The 25,632-nt window shown below is 41.6% G+C and overlaps 1 protein-coding gene across 1 annotated transcript in view; it reads right to left on the bottom strand.

The window, feature by feature from the left end:
* Positions 1-25,632, bottom strand: part of LOC133544571 (sodium/potassium-transporting ATPase subunit alpha-1) — a 55,291-nt gene that overhangs the window by 3,442 nt on the left and 26,217 nt on the right. Inside the window, exons 12-22 of the mRNA XM_061890053.1 lie at positions 24,756-24,948; positions 22,010-22,185; positions 19,693-19,829; positions 17,730-17,880; positions 17,497-17,665; positions 17,264-17,418; positions 14,451-14,574; positions 14,202-14,347; positions 13,971-14,101; positions 7,942-8,043; positions 5,371-5,462 (exon numbers count right to left, since the gene is read on the bottom strand). Of these exons, the coding sequence (XP_061746037.1) occupies positions 5,371-5,462; positions 7,942-8,043; positions 13,971-14,101; positions 14,202-14,347; positions 14,451-14,574; positions 17,264-17,418; positions 17,497-17,665; positions 17,730-17,880; positions 19,693-19,829; positions 22,010-22,185; positions 24,756-24,948 (1,576 nt within the window). The remainder of the gene's footprint in view (positions 1-5,370; positions 5,463-7,941; positions 8,044-13,970; positions 14,102-14,201; positions 14,348-14,450; positions 14,575-17,263; positions 17,419-17,496; positions 17,666-17,729; positions 17,881-19,692; positions 19,830-22,009; positions 22,186-24,755; positions 24,949-25,632) is intronic.

Consider the following 25,632-nt stretch of genomic DNA (forward strand, 5'->3'; position numbering starts at 1 on the left):
TACTGCCCACTTCTAACATATTTTTCTTTTATTGTTGATGATACAATGTACCACACTTTTCCAGTGGTTAAACATTTCCCTCATAATTTTGCGGCGTTTTCGTATGCTCTCTCAATTATCGTATCCATCCGTGGAATCGAGTGCTCAAATAAAGAATCCCAGGAGTTGCTGGTGATTTTTTTTTGGTATTTTTTTTTTTATATATTAAGTATGACTGTGAAATAAGCCACCATGAGGTCAAACACCTGCCACTTTGATAAAGAAGGTGAGAAACACTGTTGAGTTCAAGAAATAACCAGCAAAACTCGAAGGTTCTAACACTAATTAAAGTAAAAATGATGTTAAATGTTCACTTATCCTTTTTATTTGTCACTTATATTTATATTATGCATGTCAAACTACAAATATCAATAAAAATGTGTTTTGTGGTACTATTTTGAGGGTCTGGATTAATTGGATTTGCACGATTTCTTATGGGAAAACTTGTTTAGTTTCCGTATAATTCCGTATTTGTAATTTTGAAGTGAAGTGAATTATATTTATATAGCGCTTTTCTCTAGTAACTCAAAGCGCTTTACATAGTGAAACCCAATATCTAAGTTACATTTAAACCAGTGTGGGTGGCACTGGGAGCAGGTGGGTAAAGTGTCTTGCCCAAGGACACAACGGCAGTGATGGCGGAAGCGGGGATCGAACCTGGAACCCTCAAGTTGCTGGCACGGCCACTCTACCAACCGAGCTATACCGCCCCAAATTACCAAAACCAAAGTACTAGTGAATAAAACAAAAGTACAGAGTAGGGTTGTACGGTATAACAGTATTAGTATAGTACCGCGATACTAATGAATCATATTCGGTACTATACCGCCTCTGAAAAGTACCATGGCGACAAATAAAATACGTTTCTTTCAAGTACCATTATCACTGCAGCACAAGGACTAGCTAAACATGCTTCACTAAACAATGTAGCTCACCAGCATCAAAATGTAAACAAACGCCTTTGGTGGATCTACACCTAACATCCACTGTAATGATACCAAGTACAGTAGTGTATCTAGTCGATACTACTATGATTATGTGTATTTTTTGGCATTACAACATCTTTTTATAATGTATATTGTGTTTATAATGTCAGGAAATATGTCCCTGGACACATGAGGACTTTGAATATGACAAATGTATGATCCTGTAACGACTTGGTATCAGAATGATACCCAGATTTGTGGTATAATCCAAAACTAATGTAAAGTATCAACAGAAGAATAAGTGATTATTACATTTTAACGGAAATGTAGATAGAACATGTTGAAAGAGAAAGTAAGCAGATATTAACAGTGAATGAACAAGTAGATTAATAATTTATTTTCTACCGTTTGTCCTTCATAATTTTAACAAAATAATAGAATGGAAAATGACACAATATGTTACTGCATACATCAGCAGACTAATTATGAGCCTTTTTTTGCTTACTTACTACTAAAAGACAAGTTGTCATGTATGTTCACTATCATATTTAAGGACAAACTTGGATAAAGAAACATATCAAAATGTACCCTAAGATTTGTTTGTCATAATAAAGCCGATATTGCAATTTTCTGTCGTCCCCTTTATTTAGGAAAGTACCGAAAAGTACTGAAAAGTATCGAAATAATGTTGGTACTGGTACCAAAATAATGGTAACAGGACAACACCAGTACGGAGTAAAAAAAATGTTGGTATCGGTGTTGGATAATCCGTATTGTTTGATATAGACTGTTACAATAACAGCATCAATCCAGAAAAAAAGTTGTATCGGGCCATCCCTAAATGTGTAATATCATTTATCCATGAATTAATCTAAACCAGGGGTCACCAACCTTTTTGAAACCAAGAGCTACTTCTTGGGTGCTGATTAATGCAAAGGGCTACCAGTTTGATACACACTTAAATAAATTGCCAGAAAAAGCCAATTGGCTCAATTTACCTTTAATAAAAAAAAAAAAATATGTATTAAAAATGGGTATTTCTGTCTGTCATTCCGTCGTACATTTTTTTTTCCTTTTACGGAAGGTTTTTTGTCGAGAATAAATGATGAAAAAAACGCTTAATTGAACGGTTTAAAAGAGGAAAAATCATGAAAAAAAATCAAATTAAATTCTGAAACATAGTTTATCTTCAATTTCGACTCTTTAAAATTCAAAATTCAACCGAAAAAAATGAAGAGAAAAACTAGCTAATTCGTATCTTTTTGAAAAAAATTTAAGAATTTATGGAACATCATTAGTAATTTTTCCTAATTAAGATTAATTTTAGATTTTTAATGACATGTTTTAAATAGGTTAAAATCCAATCTGCACTTTGTTAGAATATTTAACAAATTGGACAAAGCTATATTTCTAACAAAAACAAATCATTATTTCTTCTAGATTTTCCAGAATGAAAATTTTAAAATAAATTTAAAAGACTTTCAAATAAGATTTAAATTTGATTTTACAGATTTTCTAGATTTGCCAGAATTTTTTTTTTTAATTTTAATCATAATAAGTTTGAAGAAATATTACACAAATATTCTTCATAAAAAAAAAAAACAGAAGTTAAAATGAAGAATTAAATAAAACATTTTTTATTATTTTTTACAAATTTAAAAAAAAAAATACTTAAAACATTAATTTAAATTGTCAGGAAAGAAGAGGAAGGAATTTAAAAGGTAAAAAGGTATATGTGTTTAAAAATCCTCAAATCATTTTTAAAGTTGTATTCCAATCTGCACTTTGTTAGAATATATAACAAATTGGACCAAGCTATATTTCTAACAAAGGCAAATCATTATTTCTTATAGATTTTCCAGATCAAAATTTTTAAAAGAAATTCAAAAGATTTAAATTTGATTCCACAGATTTTCTAGATTTGCCAGAATATTTTTTTTGAATTTTAATCATAATAAGTTTGAAGAAATATTTCAAAAATATTCTTTGTCGAAAAAACAGAAGCTAAAATGAAGAACTAAATTAAAATCCATCCATCTATCCATTTTCTACCGCTTATTCCCCTTTGGGGTCACGGGGGGCGCTGGCGCCTATCTCAGCTACAATCGGGCGCAAGGCGGGGTACACCCTGGACAAGTCGCCACCTCATCACCGGGCCATCAAATTAAAATGTATTTATTATTCTTTACAATAAAAAAAATTATTTACTTGAACATTGATTTAAATTGTCAGGAAAGAAGCGTGTTTAAAAATCCTAGAATCATTTTTAAGGTTATATTTTTTCTCTAAAAAGCAAAGTAAAAAAATAAATGAATTTATTTAAACAAGTGAAGACCAAGTTTTTAAAATATTTTCTTGGATTTTCAAATTCTTTTTTAGTTTTTCTCTCTTAGAATTAAAAATGTCGAGCAAAGCGAGACCAGCTTGCTAGTAAATAAATACAATTTAAAAAAATAGAGGCAGCTCACTGGTAAGTGCTGCTATTTGAGCTATTTTTAGAACAGGCCAGCGGGCGACTCATCTGGTCCTTACGGGCGACCTGGTGCCCGCTTGCACCGCGTTGGTGACCCCTGCTCTAAACTACATTCACAGTGAAAACGAAGCTGCATAATCAAGCGGGCGTGAATTCGGTGGAATCAAACAATAGCTGAGTTGAGAGTTCAAATCCCACAAGGCCACACACCATCAACCCCAGCTGGCTGATCCGCACTGTGGCATCGAGCGGCAAACGTGTGCACATCCTCTTTATGTTTCAACCCGAAGCTCGACTGTCTTTTCACTATGACGCTTGGATGATGTAACTGCGGCCGAGAGGAAGTGCACAAGCTGCACAGTATTTGCAAACAAGTCAAGTCCTACAGAGCGTCCATTTATACCTAAACGGACCACAGCAGCATGTTCTGTAGCATTAAAGGGGAACATTATCAGCAGACCTATGTAAGCGTCAATATATACCTTGATGGTGCAGAAAAAAGACCATATATTTTTTTAACCGATTTCCGAACTCTAAATGGGTGAATTTTGGCGAATTAAACGCCTTTCTGTTTATCGCGCTGGAGGCGAAGACGTCAGAACGTGACGTCGCCGAGGTAACACACCCGCCGTTTTCATTTTCACATTACAAACACCGGGTCTCAGCTCTGTTATTTTCCGTTTTTTTTGACTATTTTTTGGAACCTTGGAGACATCATGCCTCGTCGGTGTGTTGTCGGAGGGTGTAACAACACTAACAGGGAGGGATTCAAGTTGCACCACTGGCCCGAAGATGCCAAAGTGTCTGCCGCCAGACCCCCATTGAATGTACCAGAGTGTCTCCACATTTTACCGGCAGACATGGCACAGAGATGTATGGATAACCTGCAGATGCATTTGCAACGATAGTCAACGAAATCACAAAGTTGAGTTTTGTTGATGTTGACTGCCAGCTAATCGATGCTAACATGCTACGCTAATCGATGCTAACATGCTATTTACCGGCGGTGCTAAAGCAGACATGGTACAGAGATGTATGGATAACCTGTAGATGCATTTGCAACTATATTACGTTTCCTTCCACCCACATTTAATACGAAACAAACACTTACCAATCGACGGATTTAAGTTGCTCCAGTGTCAAAAGATGCGAAAGTCCTGATCATTTGGTCCGCACATTTTACCGTCAATGCTAACGCAGCTATTCGGCCATGCTATGGCTATGAATAGCGTCAATAGCTATTCGCTCAATAGCTTCAGTTTCTTCTTCAATATTTTCATACTCCAACCATCTGTTTCAATACATGCGTAATCCGTTGAATCGCTTAAGTCGCTGAAATCCGAGTTTGAATCCGAGCTAATGTCGCTATATCTTGCTGTGGTATTCCCATTGTTTGTTTACATTGGCAGCACTGTGTGACGTCACAGGGAAATGGCCAGTGTCTTCGCAGAGAGCGAAAATAAGGCACTTTAAAGCTTTATTTAAGGATATTCCGAGACCGGTAAAATGTTGAAAAAAACTAAAAAAAAATACAACAAGCCACCGGGAACTGATTTTTATTGTTTTTAATCCTTTTGAAATTGTGATAATGTTCCCCTTTAAACACATGTCTAAAGATCTGGGGCTGTATTTATCAAGCGTCTTAGAGTGCCATTTTACACTTATCCATCCATTTTCTACCGCTTATTCCCTTTCGGGGTCGCGGGGGGCGCTGGCGCCTATCTCAGCTACAATCGGGCGGAAGGCAGGGTACACCCTGGACAAGTCGCCACCTCATCGCAGGGCCATTTTACACTTAAGTCCTTAAAAAAGTCCCCTCTTAGCAGACTTCTTAGGAGTAATTTTAAGAAGCTTGGTAAATACGGCCCCTGATTTCCTTGAACTGCGATCATACATGGGGGGAAAAAAAGCACACGGGGAAAAGTGTCTTACCGCCTGGGTTGCGTCTGAGGACGTATCTTCTGGCCTCATCGTAGAGGAAGATGAGCAGTGAGTATGGGAAGGCACATAACCACCAGTATGGTCTGAAGGGGGAGGGACACAAACATAGGACTTAAGTGTTTTGCTGAAATGTTCTTATGCGAAACCCAAGAACCAGTGAAGTTGGCACATGGATAAAAACAGAATACAATTATTCGCGAATCCTTTTTCAACTCACATTCAATTGAATAGACTGCAAAGACCAGGAACTTAACGTTGGAACTGAGAAACTTATTTAAGCATTTAAGTCTCATCTTAAAACTCATCTGTATACTCTAGCCTTTAAATAGACCTCTTTTTTAGACCAGTTGATCTGCCGCGTCTTTTCTTTCTCCTATGTCCCCCCCTCCCTTGTGGAGGGGGTCCGGTCCGATGACCATGGATGAAGTACTGGCTGTCCAGAGTCAAGACCCAGGATGGACCGCTCGTCTGTATCGGTTGGGGACATCTCTACGCTGCTGATCCGCTTGAGATGGTTTCCTGTGGACGGGACTCTCACTGCTGTCTTGGAGCCACTATGGATTGAACTTTCACAGTATCATGTTAGACCCGCTCGACATCCATTGCTTTCGGTCCCCTAGAGGGGGGGGGGGTTGCCCACATCTGAGGTCCTCTCCAAGGTTTCTCATAGTCAGCATTGTCACTGGCGTCCCACTGGATGTGAATTCTCCCTGCCCACTGGGTGTGAGTTTTCCTTGCCCTTTTGTGGGTTCTTCCGAGGATGTTGTAGTCGTAATGATTTGTGCAGTCCTTTGAGACGTTTGTGATTTGGGGCTATATAAATAAACATTGATTGATTGATTGATTTGTTGTTTTATATGTTATTTTACTTATTTTGTTGTTTGGTTTTGTACAAACTGTAGATGGTGAAATGTCTAAATTCCTTGCAATAGCTGGTTGAGAAATGTTGTTCTTAAAGTGTTGGACAATTTGTTCACGCATTTGTTCACAAAGTGGTTATGTGAATTATATATTTATATAGCGCTTTTTCTCAAGTGACTCAAAGCGCTTTACATAGTGAAACCCAATTTAAACCAGTGTGAGTGGCACTGGGAGCAGGTGGGTAAAGTGTCTTGCCCAAGGACACAACGGCAGTGATGGCGGAAGCGGGGATCGAACCTGGAACCCTCAAGTTGCTGGCACGGCCACTCTACCAACTGAGCTATACCGCCCCAGATTACCAAAACCAAAGTACTAGTGAATAAAACAAAAGTACAGAGTAGGGTTGTACGGTATACCAGTATCAGTATAGTACCGCGATACTAATGAATCATATTCGGTACTATACCGCTTCCGAAAAGTACCGATCCGCCTCCATGGTGACAAATAAAATAAGTTTCTTTCAAGTAATATTATCACTGCAGGACAAGGACTAGCTAAACATGCTTCACTACACACCGTAGCTCACAGGTGTCAAAATGTAAACAAACGCCATTGGTGGATCTATACCTAACATCCAGTGTAATGATACCAAGTACAGTAGTGTATCTAGTCGATACTACTATGATTATGTGTATGTTTTGGCATTACAACATCTTTTTATAATGTATATTGTGTTTATAAAGTCAGGAAATATGTCCCTGGACACATGAGGACTTTGAATATGACAAATGTCTGATCCTGTAACGACTTGGTATCAGAATGATACCCAGATTTGTGGTATCATCCAAAACTAATGATAGAACTTGTTAAAAGAGAAAATAAGTAGATATTAACAGTGAATGAACAAGTAGATTAATAATTAATTTTCTACCGTTTGTCCTTCATAATTTTGACAAAATAATAGAATGGAAAATGACACAATATGTTACTGCATCTGTTAGCAGACTAATTAGGAGCCTTTTTTTGCTTACTGAACCTGCAACCCTCAAGTTGCTAGCAAGGCCACTCTACCAAGCGAGCTATACCGCCCCTATACCGGCTAGTTTTTTTTTTTAAACTTTCAACACTTAAATTTCAAGATCAACTTCCGATATATCCGTCGATTTTAAGTCTGAACTATCATTTTGTTTGTTTTATGCTCTTTTGTCAAAACGTTGGATGTTCTTATATGGCAACCACATGCAATATTTTTTCCATATAGAACATTTTAAAGTGATCATTTTTAAGTAATAATTCATTTTAACAGTTTTTTTTGGTCTTTTTTTTTTTGGAGCAATAGAAAAAAAAGAAAATAAAGACAAAAGGGAAAAAAAAACTGCCTGCATGGCAGCTTTGTGCCAACATTGCCACTTTTTCTCATTAGATTTCACCTCATTCCACTTGTTTTAAATGTTTTATTTTTTATTTTTGCAATACTATCAATTTTGCAATTTTTTGCAGAATGTGTGGTGGGCCGGTAAATGATTAGCTGCGGGCCGCAAATGGCCCCCGGGCCGCACTTTGGACACCCCTGACATAAATAAACGGATGAACTCAGTACCGATCGGTCAACTTCACCATCCTCTCCCGTGAACAAAACCCGACGATACGATGTTGAGACGTGATATCGGTACATTGTGCAAAGTGTGCGTATTTACTCACTTGAGGGGGTACATTCTGAGGGCCACGTCCATGCCGGGGCAGTATGACAGGAAGGCAGCCAGGGCGGTCTCCTCAAACAGTCCGAAGATAAGGATGCGGTTTCTGTGGAGGAAAATGATCAACATAATTAGCTCTAAAGTTGTTATTTAGACTCAATTCAATCGCAAAAATGATTTCCATCCATCCATTTTCTACCGTTGAGTCTATTAGAGCAGTGGTCCCCAACCTTTTTGTATAAGGGGGACCGGTCAACGCTTATTAATATGTCCCGCGGCCCGGGTGGGGGGTGGGGGGGATGTCCTTTTATTATTTTTTATTTTTTATTTTTTTCCTTGTCATGAAAAAGGGAGGTTTTTGTGGTTGGTGCACTAATTGTAAGAGCAGGGGTCAGGAACCTTTTTGGCTGAGAGAGCCAAGAAGCCAAATATTTCAAAACAAATTTCCGTAAGAGCCATAAAATATTTGTTCAACACTGAACACAACTAAAAGCGTGCATTTTTAAGTAAGACCAACATTTCTAGAGTACAATAAGTCTCTTGTTCTTTGTAATAATGTTATTCTGAAGCGAATTGTGGAGGGGGCGTGGCCTGCAGGCCCGCAGCGAAGCAGGGTGTGCCGTGAACGGCCTCGAAATCAGCGACAGGTGCGCAAAAGGCCCACCTGGGCCTTGTTATCTGATCACCTGTCACTCTGTTATAAGCAGCAGCCAGGAGGAGAGACGGGGTCGGGGCTGGAGCCGGAGCGCGAGCGAGAACGAAAGAGAAAAATACAATTGCGGGAAAGCAATTGAAAGACTTTTTGAAAAATAAATATTGGAACCCTGAAACGGGCTCTCATGGCGGTGCTTGGTGGTCCGAAGAACCCTCAGGAGAGCAAGCCCCACACTGACCAATAATAAATAAATGACTTCTTACCATTAACGCAACTGCTTGAACATAAAAAAAAGCATGAGTGTTTTATATTTTGAACGTTATTTTTAACATTGTGATTACAAGTGAAATTATTCATTATTTATCGTGTTAAGAAATGTCAGCTCAGATTTATCCGAGAGCCAGATGGGGTTCCCTACCCCTGTGTAAGTGTATATTGTGTTTTTTATGTTGATTTAATAAAAAAAAAATATATATATGTATATATATATATATATATCCATCCATCCATCATCTTCCGCTTATCCGAGGTCGGGTCGCGGGGGCAACAGCCTAAGAAGGGAAACCCAGACTTCCCTCTCCCCAGCCACTTCGTCTAGCTCTTCCCGGGGGATCCCGAGGCGTTCCCAGGCCAGCCGGGAGACATAGTCTTCCCAACGTGTCCTGGGTCTTCCCTGTGGCCTCCTACCGGTTGGACGTGCCCTAAACACCTCCCTAGGGAGGCGTTCGGGTGGCATCCTGACCAGATGCCCGAACCACCTCATCTGGCTCCTCTCGATGTGGAGGAGCAGCGGCTTTACTTTGAGTTCCTCCCGGATGGCAGAGCTTCTCACCCTATCTCTAAGGGAGAGCCCTGCCACCCGGCGGAGGAAACTCATTTCGGCCGCTTGTACCCGTGATCTTATCCTTTCGGTCATGACCCAAGGCTCATGACCATAGGTGAGGATGGGAACGTAGATCGACCGGTAAATTGAGAGCTTTGCCTTCCGGCTCAGCTCCTTCTTCACCACAACGGATCGGTACAACGTCCGCATTACTGAAGACGCCGCACCGAACCGCCTGTCGATCTCACGATCCACTCTTCCCTCACTCGTGAACAAGACTCCTAGGTACTTGAACTCCTCCACTTGGGGCAGGGTCTCCTCCCCAACCCGGAGATGGCACTCCACCCTTTTCCGGGCGAGAACCATGGACTCGGACTTGGAGGTGCTGATATATATATATATTTTTTTTTTTAAATAAAAATGTATAAAAAATGATTCTGCGGCCCGGTACCAATCGGGCCACGACCCGGTGGTTGGGGACCACTGTAATTAGAGTGCTGAAACTGCACTGCAAAAAGTTGGTGTTCAAAAACAAGAAAAAAAACAAACCTAAAATTAGGGGTATTTTATTTGAACCGAGCAAAATTATCTGCCAATAGAACAAGAAAATTCGGTTTGTCAAGACTTTCCAAACCAAGTAAAATTAGCTAACCTCAATGAACCCAAAAATACCTTAATACCGTATTTCCTTGAATTGCCGCAGGGTATATAATAAGCGCCTGCCTTGAATTAGCGCATGCTTAGTTTTACCGCCTGGTCAAACTCCTGACGTCACGAGTGACACTTCCCCCGTCATGGAGGCTGATTTCAATACCGGTATTTTGAAGTCGCATAAAGGGAAGAAAATTAAGAGCTATTCAGTAGGATTTAAGGTCCAAGCTTACATCACACTCAAATTTTTTACTGCATGCCTTTGGTAAGTGCCGGAGTGTGAAGAGGTTTTAAAATAATTAGCGCATGCTTACTTTTACCACATGCCTTTGGTAAGCGCAGGAGTGAGAAGAGGTTTTAAACTAATTAGCAGCCCTGGCGGCAATTCAAGGAAATACGATAACTATATTCTCACAAATTTTTTCTTGGTAGAAAAAAAATTAGATCTTTTTGCTCAATATGTTGAAGAATATGTCATTTTCTTGACATAATGATATGCGTACATCATGAGATTGCTGGAAGTAATAAATTATTCCTTTAAAGAAGTAGTTTTATACTTGTGAGTGTTGATGAGGCTGATTTCAATACCGGTATTTTGAAGTCGCATAAAGGGAAGAAAATTAAGAGCTATTCAGTAGGATTGAAGGTCCAAGCTTACATCACACTCAAATTTTTTACTGCAAGCCTTTGGTAAGTGCCGGAGTGTGAAGAGGTTTTAAAATAATTAGCGCATGCTTACTTTTACCGCATGCCTTTGGTAAGCGCAGGAGTGAGAAGAGGTTTTAAATTAATTAGCAGCCCTGGCGGCAATTCAAGGAAATACGATAACTATATTCTCACAAATTTTTTTTCTTGGTAGAAAAAAAATGAGATCATTTTGCTCAATATGTTGAAGAATATGTAATTTTCTTGACATAATGATATGCGTACATCATGATATTGCTTGAAGTAATAAATTATTGCTTTAAAGAAGTAGTTTTGTACTTGTGAGTGTTGATGAAACAGCGTTGATATTCTCGTTTCAAGCATGTTTTACTCAATATAAGTCATCAAATCTCAGCAACGAGCTGTAATATCTTACTGAGATCATTTAGGACCAAAACCCGTAAAACAAGTAAAACACTACCATAATATCTGCTTATAGAGAATAATTATCTTATCAGACAGAAAATAAGCAAACGTCACCCTTACTTGAGATATTTAATCTTACTTACAATTAAATTTTTGCAGTGTGCTAGGAGTTAATCAATGGTTTTTCACCTTTTCACAAAATTTCTTTTTTTTTTTTTAGGAAGTTAGGTTTAGTTTGTTTTTGGTGAAGTGAATGAGATTTATATAGCGCTTTTTCTCAAGTGACTCAAAGCGCTTTACATAGTGACACCCAATATCTAAGTTACATTTAAACCAGTGTGGGTGACACTGGGAGCAGGTGGGTAAAGTGTCTTGCCCAAGGACACAACGGCAGTGACTAGGATGGCGGAAGTGGGAATCGAACCTGCAACCCTCAAGTTGCTGGCACGGCCACTCTACCCACCGAGCTATGCCTGCTCCTATAGTTATGTTCTGTTTTGCTTAAGACTCCATTGTTTCCTGTTTTTGCACTTTGTTTGTTTTGTTTCCATGACTACCCATTAGTTTTCACCTGTCCTCATGTCCCGCACCTGTCTCACGTTTTGCACTCGCGCACCTGTCACTGATCATGTCACTATTATTTAAGCTTCCAGTTGCCAGGCTGTCTTTCTGACGACATCACTCTGCTTCATGTCATGTTTACGGTTCCATGCTTAGTTCCCGCTGCTTGTGTCATAGTCCATGCTGCCCTGTTCACGTCATCGCAAGTAAGTTTTGTTTATTAATGCCACAGTTAGTGTCTTTTGCTTTTTTGGTCCATAGTTCTGCCTTTGTGCTAGTTTTTGTTTTTATCGCCAAATTTTTTATTTCCGCCCTTGTGTGCGCCTTTTGTTTATTCCTTTTATTAGTGTTAAAATAAAAATCATTACCTTCACGCCATGTCCGGTCCAAGTTTACTTGCATCTCGGGAAAACAACCACCCCATAGTCCACGTTATGACACTTTCATACATTAACAAGGTTAATTGTTTTGTTTTTTTCCACTTTACCTTTTCTTTCTTTTAAATCAGGGGTCGGGAACCTTTTTGGCTGAGAGAGCCATGAAAGCCAAATATTTTAAAATGTATTTCCGTGAGAGCCATATAATATTTTTAACACTGAATACAACTGTCAGGTACAAACACTGATGACATCTATTGAACAGACAAGAAGCAAGGAATTAAACAGAGACCGGATTCAATTTAGCTCAATGAGGAGAAACCGTAGACCTGTAACCCTTGTACAGTGTCGTCCCACAAGAGAACTATCCCACGGCGTGGCGCAGTGGGATAGTGGCCGTGCGCAACCTGAGCGTCCCTGGTTCAAATCCCACCTAGTACCAACCTCGTCACGTCCGTTGTGTCCTGAGCAAGACACTTCACCCTTGCTCCTGATGGGTGCTGGTTGGCGCCTTGCATGGCAGCTCCCTCCATCAGTGTGTGAATGTGTGTGTGAATGGGTAAATGTGGATGTAGTGTCAAAGCGCTTTGAGTACTTTGAAGGTAGAAAAGCGCTATACAAGTACAACCCATTTATTTATTTATTTAATTCTATGCCTCCTAACAACTAAATGCGTGCATCTCTTATTCTTTTTAATAACATTGTTAATCTGAAATTAACCAATAATTAATAAAATACTCTTGAACATTAATGCGAGTTCTTGAACAGGTGCGGTAGAAACGGATGGATGGATTAAAATGCATGAGAATGTTTTATATTTTGAACGTTATTTTTAACACTGTGATTACCGGCGGAATTATTAATTACTTATCGTGTTAAGCAACATCAGCTAAGATTTATCCGAGAGCCAGATGCAGTCATCAAAAGAACCACATCTGGCTCGAGAGCCATAGGTTCCCTACCCCTGTTTTAAATAAACATTTTATTATTCTTTTTAATTGTGGGGCAGCACGATGGACCAGAGGTTAGTGCATGTGCCTCACAATACGAAGGTCCTGAGTTCAATCCCCGGGCTCGGGATCTTTCTGTGAATGTGAGTGTGAATGTTGTCTGTCTATCTGTGTTGGCCCTGTGATGAGGCGGCGACTTGTCCAGGGTGTACCCCGCCTTCCGCCCAATTGTAGCTGAGCTAGGCACCAGCTCCCCCGGCTGCCCCGAAAGGTACAAGCGGTAGAAAATGGATAGATGGATGGATCATATACTTGTGATATTTTTAAAGCGGATCTATGATATCCGTCTGTTCCGAGTTCTGCGTCTGCCTGTGTCAGTATGTCTCTGCAACACCCAGCATTGTCCGCACCCACCGAACCATCTGATTGGTTACACGCAGAGCGGTAACAGCCAATCAGCAGTGCGTATTCAGAGCACATGTAAGGTGGTGTGAGCAGAAAGGTGTTTTTAGCATTCTCCCCAAATGATAATATACACCTCCCAGTCAACTACTAGTAACATCACTATGAGCCCGTTGACGTTCTAGAAACATAAACGGCAGCTCAGCTCGCTCGCAGTCCTTGAGGTGAAGGCGAATTAGCTATTAGCGTAGGGTTAGCTAGCTCACTGTGCAGTGTGTGTGTGTGTTACGGACGGACAGCAAAGCCCTGTCTGTCTGAGAGAAAGACAAGCAATATTGACTTACGGTTAAAGAGTAAGTTATTTCAATGGAAACTAGGAAAGAAGCAAGGTTGTTTTATCAATACCCCTGAAATGCCTCCAGTTTGATTTCAAATATTCTGAGTTTATGCAGATCCTACATACACATAAGCAGTTACCATCAGGTCTAAAAAAGTTTGGTTTTGCATAATTGAGTCCCTTTGCAAAAAGAAAAATGATCATACCTCATTCCCTGCTGCAGGATGGAGTTCCTTCTTGTCTTGCAGATGATCAGATCAGCCCACTGCACGATGACAATACTGGCAAAGAAGGCTGTGTGGCAGGTGAACTCAACGATTTTTCTGCGTTCGTACGTCTGAATTGATCAATCGAAACAAAACACAATAACCTTTACACTTTCCCTGCAACATTTGCAATTTCATGTTCTGGATTCAATGCTTGGGAGAAGTACTGACCCACTGCTGCCCATAGCTGTCCTCCAGGTCATTCACATGTCTGTCATCCCAGAGAACTCGAAGTCCGAGCAGATCCATGGGCAGAAAGCCGTTTTCTGCCAGGATTACAAAGTATGCGAAGAAGCCGGCTGTGGCCTGCATCATACCTAGGAGGAGGATGGAAGCAAAGAAGTTTGGAACACGAAAGAAAACACTGAAAAGCCACCAGAAAGTGGAAAGATTTTAGTTTATGTTTGGAAATAAAGTTACCAATCTGCCCATAGGCGATGCTGATAAGCCTTTCGTTCACCAGTTTGTCCGTTTTGGGGTTTCTGGGCTGTCTCTTCATGATGTCACTTTCAGCAGCTTCGTAAGCCAGGGAAATGGCAGGGACCTGGGATTTATGGATTGATTGAAACGTGTATTAGTAGATTGCACAATATCATCATGTTCGTCCTTCGTTTTCGAAGATGACCAGGTGACTTCACGTTGATTTGTGTGTGCGAAGATGGCTGATGAGGCCAATCCTTGCATGGAATGACCGGCTGCAATGAGGGCAGGTTATGGCTGGGGGTTGGCTGGCTGAGAAGGAGGAACAGTCTCTTGTCTTGCGGAGCTGTCGCTTCTGTTCGGCTTCATGGATCCGTTTTTCCTCAAAGTCTGCTACACCATGCCAGACTGCAGAGCGCCAGTTTGAACGGTGTTGGGCAACGGCTTCCCAGGTCTCTGGGTCCAGACCACAGCCCTTGAGACTGTTTTTTAGGGTGTCCTTAAAGCGTTTCTGCTGTCCGCCGCGTGAGCGCTTTCCATGGTGCAGTTCACCGTACAGAAGCATTTTTGGTAGGCGTTCGTTTGACATACGGCAGACAAGGCCAGCCCATCTCAGCTGGGAACGCTTGAGGATGGCATAGATGCTCTCCATCTCAGCCCTGTGGAGGACCTCAGTGCCTGGGATCCTGTCCTGCCACCTGATATTGAGCAGCTTCCTGAGGGATCTCATGTGGAAGGCGTTAAGTTGTTTAGCATGCCGGCTGTATACAGTCCAGGTCTCACAGGCATACAGCAGGGCAGGTAGGACAACAGCACGATAGACCTTTAGTTTGGTCCGTAGGCTGAGCCCTCTGCGCTCCCAGACAGAACTGCGGAGTCGGCCGAATGCAGCACTTCCATGCGCTATCCTATGGGTGACTTCCTCGTCTACCCAGGTAGACAAACTTTTCAGCAGCTTTGAGGACCTCACCATTCACTGGGATTTATGGATTGATTGAAACTTGTATTAGTAGATTGCACAATATAACCTGGTGCCTACACACCGGAGCTCTTGTAAAAAGAGCTCAGCAGCGCATGCACTTTTTGCGTCAGATGAAAAGAGCAAAGCTCCTTCCCCCATTCTCGCCCCATTCTACAGAGGCACTATAGAGAGTAATTGACCAACAGCATCTCTGTCTGGACTGGAGCCTGCAATGCCTCAGACTGGAAATCTCTCCAGAGAGTGGTGAGGACGGTAAAAAAAAGATTATTAGGACTCCTTTCCCTCCTATCCAGGAGATCGCAAAAAGCCGCTGCCTGACCAGAGCTCAGAAAATCTGCAAAGACTCCTCCCACCCCCTCCAAGGACTGTTTTCACTGCTGGACTCAAGGAAGAGGTTCCGCAGCCTCCGAAGCAGAACCTCCAGGTTCTGTAACAGATTCTTCCCTCAGGCCGTAAGACTCTTGAACGCATCATAACTATCCCATCAATTCCCCACAAAATGGATTAACTCGCTGGAATAAAAAAACAATATAACATACATCCATAAACCTGGATGCATATGCAAAAGCGCAATACATTTATCTATTTATTTATATCGGCACCTTATTGCTTTTTTTTATCCTGCACTACCATGAGCTAATGCAACGAAATTTTGTTCGTTTTTGTACTGTGAAGTTCAAATTTGAATGACAATAAAAAGGAAGTCTGAGTCCAAGTCTACAGTACATATTCCGTACAATTGACCACTAAATGGTAACACCCGAATAAGTTTTTCGACTTGTTTAAAGTCGGGGTACACATTAATCAATTCATGGTAAGATTCATGGGAGATCGCAAACAAAGTTAAAGTACCACTGATAGTCAAACACTGTATCGATCCGTTGTGGTGAAGAAGGAGCTGAGCCGGAAGGCAAAGCTCTTAAATTACCGGTCGATCTCATCCTCACCCATGGTCATGAGCTTTTGGTTATGACCGAAAAGACAAGATCACGGGTACAAGTGGCTGAAATTAGTATTCTCCGTCGGGTGACGGGGCTCTCCCTTAAGAGATAGGGTGGAGAAGCTCTGTCATCCTGGAGGAGCTCAAAGTAAAGCTGCTCCTCCAAATTAAGAGGAGCCAGATGAGGTTCCACCCGAACGCCTCCCTAAGGAGGTGTTTGGGGCACGTCCCAGCGATAGGAGGCTACGGGGAAGACCCAGGACACGTTGGTAAGACTATGTCTGCGGTGGTCGTCCTCTGGAAGCATTTTGGTGATTTAACCACCAATTCCAACGCTTGATGCCGTTGTCGGAAGGCAAAGCTCTTAATTTACCATTCGATCTCATCCTCACCCATGGTCATGAGCTTTGGATTATGACTGAAAGGACAAGATCACGGGTACAAGTGGCCGAAATTAGTATTCTCCGTCGGGTGGCGGGTCTCTCCCTTAAAGAGAGGGTGGAAAATCTATGTCATCCTGGAGGAGCTCAAAGTGAAGCTGCGCCTCCAAATCAAGAGGAGCCAGATGAGGTCCCACCCGAATGCTTTCCTAGGTAGGTGTTTAGGGCACGTCCCACCGATAGGAGGCCACAGGGAAGACCCAGGACACGTTGGGAAGACTATGTCTGCGGTGGCCGTGCTCTGTAATCATTTTGGTGATTGAACCAACTATTCCAACCCTTGATGCTGGCAGCTAATAGGTCTAGGGGGAAGAACTCACAACCTATTGATCTCAGGGCGAACACTAACTACAAGGCCACTGAGCAGGTTGCAACAACGCTACTTATTTGTACGCAGATCTCGAGGCATAAAAAAAATGCAATTGAAGAGGACATAATATCATCAACCCACCATGTCAGTTCCCAGGTCGATACAGAGGATGGTGACGGTTCCCAGAGGCAGGGGGATGTTGGCGATGATGAAGAGGAGGAAGGGTGAAATCTCAGGGATGTTACTGGTCAGAGTGTAAGCGATGGACTTCTTCAAGTTGTCGAAGATCAGACGGCCTACACGACGTCATACATGTAAATATATTAATCAGGGACAAGTCCAATCAAATGTGCAGTTTAAAAGCTCTACGTTACCTTCTTCCACTCCTGTAACAATGGAAGCAAAGTTGTCATCCAGCAGGATCATGTCCGCCGCTTGCTTGGAGACATCAGATCCGGCAATCCCCATGGCGACACCAATGTCAGCCTTCTTCAGAGCTGGAGAATCGTTGACGCCATCACCGGTCACAGCAACAATGGCTCCCTTTCAAGAGTCAGCAAAAAGGTTGAGCTTTGTAGTATATTTGGAAGAGAAGCAAATTTCATACCTGTCGCTGGCAGCCCTCCACAATGATCAGTTTCTGCTGCGGCGAGGTTCTGGCGAAGACAATTTCAGTGTGGTACTTCAGAATATCGTCAAGATGCTCGGTGGTCATCTCCTTCAGCTCGCCACCGTGGACCACGCAGGCCTTTGCGTCCCTGAAGAGGAAAGCACAGCAGGCTGTTACAGACCGTAGCAGTTAGAGATGCTACCGCAGTAGAAGCGTTTAAGTCGAAACTATGTCAGAGTATTTTATTGAGTATTTTATTTTATTGGGGGTGGGGGGCTGTCCAGATTCAGGACCTGGGGTGGACCACTCGCCTGTGCATTGTGCTGACCCGTCTCCGCTTGGGATGGTCTCCTACTGGCCCCACTATGGACTGGACTCTCACTATTACGTTAGATCCACTATGGACTGGCCTCTCACTATTATGTTAGATCCACTATGGACTGGCCTCTCACTATTATGTTAGATCCACTATGGACTGGCCTCTAACTATTAAGTTAGATCCACTATGGACTGGCCTCTCACTATTATGTTAGATCCACTATGGACTGGCCAATCACTATTATGTTGGATCCACTATGGACTGGACTCTCACCATTATGTTAGATCCACTATGGACTGGGCTCTCACTATTGTGTCGGATCCACTATGGACTGGACTTTCGTTAGATCCACTATCGACTGATTTCTCCACATTCTCTGAACTTTTTGATGATAGGTTATTTTCCTCTTTGTTTCATAGGACACAACGTCCAGTGTCCAAAAACAATTGAAAATGTGGACTCATCAGACCACAGAACAATCTCATACTTTGCATCAGTCCATCTCAGATGGGCTCGGGACCAGCGAAGCCGGCAACGTTTCTGGGTGTTGTTGATAAATGGCTTTCGCTTTGCATCGTAGGGTTTTAACTTGCACTTACAGATGTAGCGACCAACTGTAGTTACTGACAGTGGTTTTCTTAAGTGTTTCTGAGCCCATGTGGTGATATCTTTTACACACGGATGTCCCATTTTGATGCAGTACCGCCTGGGGGATCGAAGGTCTGTAATATTATCATGGCTTACGTGCAGGGATTTATGTTGGATCCACTATGGAATGGACTTTCACAATATTATGTTAGACCCACTCGAAGTCCATTGCTTTCGGTCTTCCCTGGGGGGGGCTGGGTGTTGCCCACACAGGCGGTCCTCTCCAAGTTTTCTCATAGTCATTCACATCGACGTCCCACTGGGGTGAGTTTTTCCTTGCCCTTATGTGGGCTCTGTACCACGGATGTCGTTGTGGCTTGTGCAGCCCTTTGAGACACTTGTGATTTAGGGCTATATAAATAAACATTGATTGATTGATTGAGAGTGAGGGTTAGAGACTGCAAAGCGGCCATTTGTTCAATATCAATTGTGCTGTATGGATTTTTTTGGTGTAGTGGACGGTCATTAAAAAAAAAAATCCTATCAATGTTGTCAGTGGAATCAAAACAAATAATAATGGAAAGAAGAAAATAAGCACTATTTAAAATCACCATTGTTTGAAGTTAAAATAGATACTATGGAACTTTTCAGCACTTAAGTGAAATGGGAAAACCATACAACACTGCTTTTGTCCAAAAATGATAATCAACATCCTGGAAAAATAAGAAGAGGAACTAGTCTAGGCCACACACGGACTTGATGTATTTTGGAGCAATCTTTTAAATGCTGGCAATTTGTCACTTAGCAGACCTTCCAGAGGAAGTTGCAATATTTTATCTTGCAATACTGTAATATTTCGCACACAATGTAGTCATAAATTCCGGAGGCACGGCCGAATGATGAACGTGTTTGTGACAGTTCAGATGTATTTGTCCGGACTGAATCAGGGGGTTGTTGCCTTTTAGCTGATTGGCTTTTTGACTGACTGTGTAAGTCAAAGCTATTTTATCAGCATTTAAAACCTCAGCCACGAGGTTGGAGGTTTGTGCGAACCTGGGATTGACCTCCGACACTGGGACGTTCAAGCGAGCCGCGATGTCTTCGACCGTCTCGTTGCCCTCTGAGATGATGCCTACGCCCTTGGCGATTGCCTTGGCTGTGATTGGATGATCGCCAGTTACCATGATAACCTACGGAAAGAGAAAAAAGGGAAACAAAGTCAGCTGGGGCCATTTTTATATTTTTTTATTTTAAAAACCAATACAATATATGTATAAAAATATAATTTTTTTTACATCAGGCTTGATCCTGGTGACACCAAAGGGTTTTGGTCAAAAAATTATAAAAACATGTGTCATTATTCAGTATTATTATTAGTATAGGCTTAAATCTCTAGATCATGGGTGTCAAACTCTGGCCCGCGGGCCAAATTTGGCCCGCCGTGTAATTTCACTTGGCCCTTGAGGCAATATCACATTAACATTAGAGCTGGCCCGCCGCTGTAACACCGCATTCACCGCTAATACTCTTACTTGCCAACCCTCCCGATTTTCCCAGGAGACTCCCGAAGTTCAGTGTCCCTCCCGAAATATTTGGGGTGGGCCTTAAAGGCACTGCCTTTGGCGTTCTCTACAACCTGTCTCCACGTCCGCTTTTCTTCCATACAAACAGCGTGCCGGCCCAGTCACACACACACAAGTGAATGCAAGGCATACTTGGTCAACAGCCGTACAGGTCACACTGAGGGTGGCCGTATAAACAACTTTAACACTGTTACAAATATGCGCCACACTGTGAACTCACACCAAACAAGAATGACACATTTTGGGAGAACATCCACACTGTCACACGACATAAACAGAACAGAACAAATACCCAGAACCCCTTGCAGCACTAACTCTTCCAGGACGCTACAATATACACCCCACCGCTATCACCAAACCCCGTCCACCTCAACCCTGCCGCCGAAAAGAGGCATTCCATTTTTATTTACATTTTATTTGATATGCCATTGATATTTTTTAATTATTATTATTATTTGAAACCCGATTTTGCATGTCACTATAAATTTATAAACTGTAAGCCTTGCTTGTTCAAGATTCAATGCAAAATTTGTTTGGGTCCCTATTAAAAGGTTAATTTGTTCAACCTCGGCCCGCGGCTTTGTTCAGTTTTAAATTTTGGCCCACTCTGTATTTGAGTTCGACTCCCCTGATATAGATCAACATTAGGTCTGTCTGTCAATATAACATTTAAAAAAAAAATTAAGTTGTATACTCTTTTTTGTCAAAGAAAACTATTTTTTTATAGAAAAAAGACAAAATATGCAATATTTTCACCCGATAACATTTTTAAGTGGAATATTTTAGATTATATAATAAGTGTAGCTTTAAAAGGGTCAATAAGTCATAACAACATTGATTTAAATTCATTATTATTTTTTGAGCAATGGCACTTAAAAAAAAAAAAATCATAGTAAAATTATTGGAAATCCAAAACGGTCCTATTCATAAAGTGTTAAAAAAGAAATTATAATGGTTTTGTTTACTTTCAACACAATAATCTCAAGCTCAACTTCAGATCCATCCGTCAATTTTAAGTTTTAATGTTATGTTTTTTGATTGTTCGTTTTGAAACAAAAACCTGTGGCAAACACAAAATATGCAGCATTTTACCCCCCAAAATATCCCAAAGTGCAATATTTAATGTGACGTAATTGGAGCCTTGAGTAGGTCAATGATTCATAATGGGCGGTATAGCTCGGTTGGTAGACTGGCCGTGCCAGCAACTTGAGGGTTGGAGGTTCAATTCCCGCTTCCGCCATCCTAGTCACTGCCGCTGTGTCCTTGGGCAAGACACTTTACCCACCTGCTCCCAGTGCCACCCACACCGGTTTAAATGTAACTTAGATATTGGGTTTCACTATGTAAAGCGCTTTGAGTCACTAGAGAAAAGCGCTATATAAAATATAATTCACAATGACGTTGATGTTGATTCATTATTTTTTTTTTTAAGAAGGAATGTTATTAGAGTCAACATTGCAACATTTTTTTTTGTTAAATTTCACCTCTTTGCTCTTTTATACCGCTTTTTATGTTTTGTATTTTTTTTAATTGTATTTTTAGAATAAAAAATACCCTGCGGGCCGCAAATTTTGCACTTTGGACAACCCTGCTGTAATATCTTACTGAGATAATTCAGGACCAAAACACTTAAAACAAGTAAAACACTAACATAAAATCTGCTTAGTGAGAATAATTATCTTTTCAGACAGAAAATAAGCAAATATCTCCCTTATTTGAGATATTTAATCTGACTTAGATTTCATTTTTTTTCAGTGTTCTTATGAAGTCTCAGGTTTTAATTTTACCTTGATTCCAGCGCTTCTGCATTTGCCAACAGCATCCGGCACGGCCGCACGAGGAGGATCGATCATGGACATGAGGCCCACGAAGCACAACTTCTCAGTGGGAAAGTTCACCTCTTCGGTGTCGAATTCAAAACCCTCTGGGTACTGGTCGTCGGGCAGGTTGAACTGGCAGAAACCTACAGAAGTGTTGATCATTTAGACATTTCCTATTCATCCAGATCAGCAATCAATCACAGGGCTCAGGTACGCTCCTACGTTAAATTCTTTATTGAACATCAGAGGTGGGTAGAGTAGCCAGAAATTGTACTCAAGTAAGAGTACAGCTACTTTAGAGATGTATTACTCAAGTAAAAGTAAGAAGTAGTCACTCAAATATTTACTTGAGTAAAAGAAAAAAATATGTTGTGAAAAAACTACTCAAGTACTGAGTAACTGATGAGTAACCTGTTTGTTTAATGATTACGGCAACAAGTAATGCACAAAAACATAAAAATAGCAATGAGCAAATTCATAGCCAGGAATATCTCTTAAGCAACTAAAACAATATTATATATGAAATAAATAATACATTAAAATAAAAAAAAATTAAGGGAAATTGAGCCACAATAACTAAACAGCACCATAGGCTCAGTAGGCATTTATTGATTGATTGAAACTTGTATTAGTAGATTGCACAGTACAGTACATATTCCCTACAATTGCCCACTAAATGGTAACACCCCAATAAGTTTTTCAACGTTAATCAATTATTTAATAAATGACCAGGTCGAGGTGATCTACCTAATATATACATATACATACACACATATCATATATACAACCAAACAATTAAACAAGGCGACACGGTAAAGAATCTGGGTATTATCTTCGACCCAACTCTCTCCTTTGAGTCACACATTAAAAGCGTAACTAAAACGGCCTTCTTTCATCTCCGTAATATCGCTAAAATTCGCTCCATTCTGTCCACTAAAGACGCTGAGATCATTATCCATGCGTTTGTTACGCCTCGTCTCGATTACTGTAACGTATTATTTTCGGGTCTCCCCATGTCTAGCATTAAAAGATTACAGTTGGTACAAAATGCGGCTTATTAGTGATTCCTAGAGCCCAAAAAAAGTCTGCGGGCTATAGAGCGTTTTCCGTTCGGGCTCCAGTACTCTGGAATGCCCTCCCGGTAACAGTTCGAGATGCTACCTCAGTAGAAGCATTTAAGTCTCACCTTAAAACTCATCTGTATACTCTAGCCTTTAAATAGACCTCCTTTTTAGACCAGTTGATCTGCCGCTTCTTTTCTTTCTCCTATGTCCCCCCCTCCCTTGTGGAGGGGGTCCGGTCCGATGGCTGTCCAGAGTCGAGACCCAGGATGGACCGCTCTTGGGGACCCAGGATGGACCGCTCGCCTGTATCTGTTGGGGACATCTCTACGCTGCTGATCCGCTTGAGATGGTTTCCTGTGGACGGGACTCTCGCTGCTGTCTTGGATCCGCTTGAACTGAACTCTCGCGGCTGTGTTGGGGCCACTATGGATTGAACTTTCACAGTATCATGTTAGACCCGCTCGACATCCATTGCTTTCGGTCCCCTAGAGAGGGGGGGTTGCCCACATCTGAGGTCCTCTCCAAGGTTTCTCATAGTCAGCATTGTCACTGGCGTCCCACTGGATGTGAATTCTCCCTGCCCACTGGGTGTGAGTTTTCCTTGCCCTTTTGTGGGTTCTTCCGAGGATGTTGTAGTCGTAATGATTTGTGCAGTCCTTTGAGACATTTGTGATTTGGGGCTATATAAATAAACATTGATTGATTGATTGATTGATTTTGACAAGAACAAGAAAGTTTGATCACATTACGCCTGTACTGGCTCACCTGCACTGGCTTCCTGTGCACTTAAGATGGGACTTTAAGGTTTTACTAATTACGTATAAAATACTACACGGTCTAGCTCCATCCTATCTTGCCGATTGTATTGTACCATATGTCCCGGCAAGAAATCTGCGTTCAAAAGACTCCGGCTTATTAGTGATTCCTAGAGCCCAAAAAAAGTCTGCGGGCTATAGAGCGTTTTCCGTTCGGGCTCCAGTACTCTGGAATGACCTCCCGGTAACAGTTCGAGATGCTACCTCAGTAGAAGCATTTAAGTCTCATCTTAAAACTCATTTGTATACTCTAGCCTTTGAATAGACTCCCTTTTTAGACCAGTTGATCTGCCGTTTCTTTTCTTTTTCTTCTATGTCCCACTCTCCCTTGTGGAGGGGGTCCGGTCCGATCCGGTGGCCATGTACTGCTTGCCTGTGTATCGGCTGGGGGCATCTCTGCGCTGCTGATCCGCCTCCGCTTGGGATGGTTTCCTGCTGGCTCCGCTGTGAACGGGACTCTCGCTGCTGTGTTGGATCCGCTTTGGACTGGACTCTCGCGACTGTGTTGGATCCATTATGGATTGAACTTTCACAGTATCATGTTAGACCCGCTCGACATCCATTGCTTTCCTCCTCTCCAAGGTTCTCATAGTCATCATTGTCACCGACGTCCCACTGGGTGTGAGTTTTCCTTGCCCTTATGTGGGCCTACCGAGGATGTCGTAGTGGTTTGTGCAGCCCTTTGAGACACTAGTGATTTAAGGCTATATAAGTAAACATTGATTGATTGAACGTTGTCACCACTTGATGATACAAGGAGCAGAGGGTAACCGAGCTTATGTCTACAGTCATTCCCAGACCAAAAAAAAAAACTAGGATTGAACAAGTGCTTACCCAGAACTCTCTCTCCAAGTCCTCCGAGCTCCACATAGGCGTTTTGAAAAGCATCCTTCATTTCCTCATCCAGCGGCTGTTCTTTGCCCTGCAACAGGATGGTGGAGCAGCGGTCCAAAATCCTCTCGGGAGCACCTTTCATGACCAGCAGATGCTTGGTCTCTCCTGGGGTTGCGTTTTTATGGACGGAGAGCTGACAACAAAACACACGCTTGTTGAAGTCAGGGAAATTAATCTCAACTACTGCAGTGTTTAGAAATGCTCGAGTTTCCTTTTGCCTTGTTGGTGGTCGTAGTTGGCCGGCAACATACAAACCCCGTTTCCATATGAGTTGGGAAATTGTGTTAAGATGTAAACATAGACAGAATACAATGATTCGCAAATAATTTTCAACCCATATTCAGTTGAATATGCTACAAAGGCAACATATTTGATGTTCAAACTCATAAACTTCACTTATTTTTTTGCAAATAATAATCAACTGAGAATTTCATGGCTGCAATACGTGCCAAAGTAGTTGGGAAAGGGCATGTTCACCACTGTGTTACATCACCTTTTCTTTTAACAACACTCAATAAACGTTTGGGGACTGAGGAAACTAATTGTTGAAGCTTTGAAAGTGGAATTCTTTCCCATTCTTGTTTTATGTAGAGCTTCAGTCGTTCAACAGTCCGGGGTCTGTGCTGTCGTATTTTACGCTTCATAATGTGCCACACATTTTCGATGGGAGACAGGTCTGGACTGCAGGCGGGCCAGGAAAGTACCCGCACTGTTGTTTTTACGAAGCCACGCTGTTGTAACACGTGCTGAATGTGGCTTGGCATTGTCTTGCTGAAATAAGAAGAGGCGTCCATGAAAAAGAAGGCGCTTAGATGGC

This window comes from Nerophis ophidion, linkage group LG27 (genome assembly GCF_033978795.1).
Source record: "Nerophis ophidion isolate RoL-2023_Sa linkage group LG27, RoL_Noph_v1.0, whole genome shotgun sequence".
Classification (NCBI taxonomy): domain Eukaryota; kingdom Metazoa; phylum Chordata; class Actinopteri; order Syngnathiformes; family Syngnathidae; genus Nerophis; species Nerophis ophidion.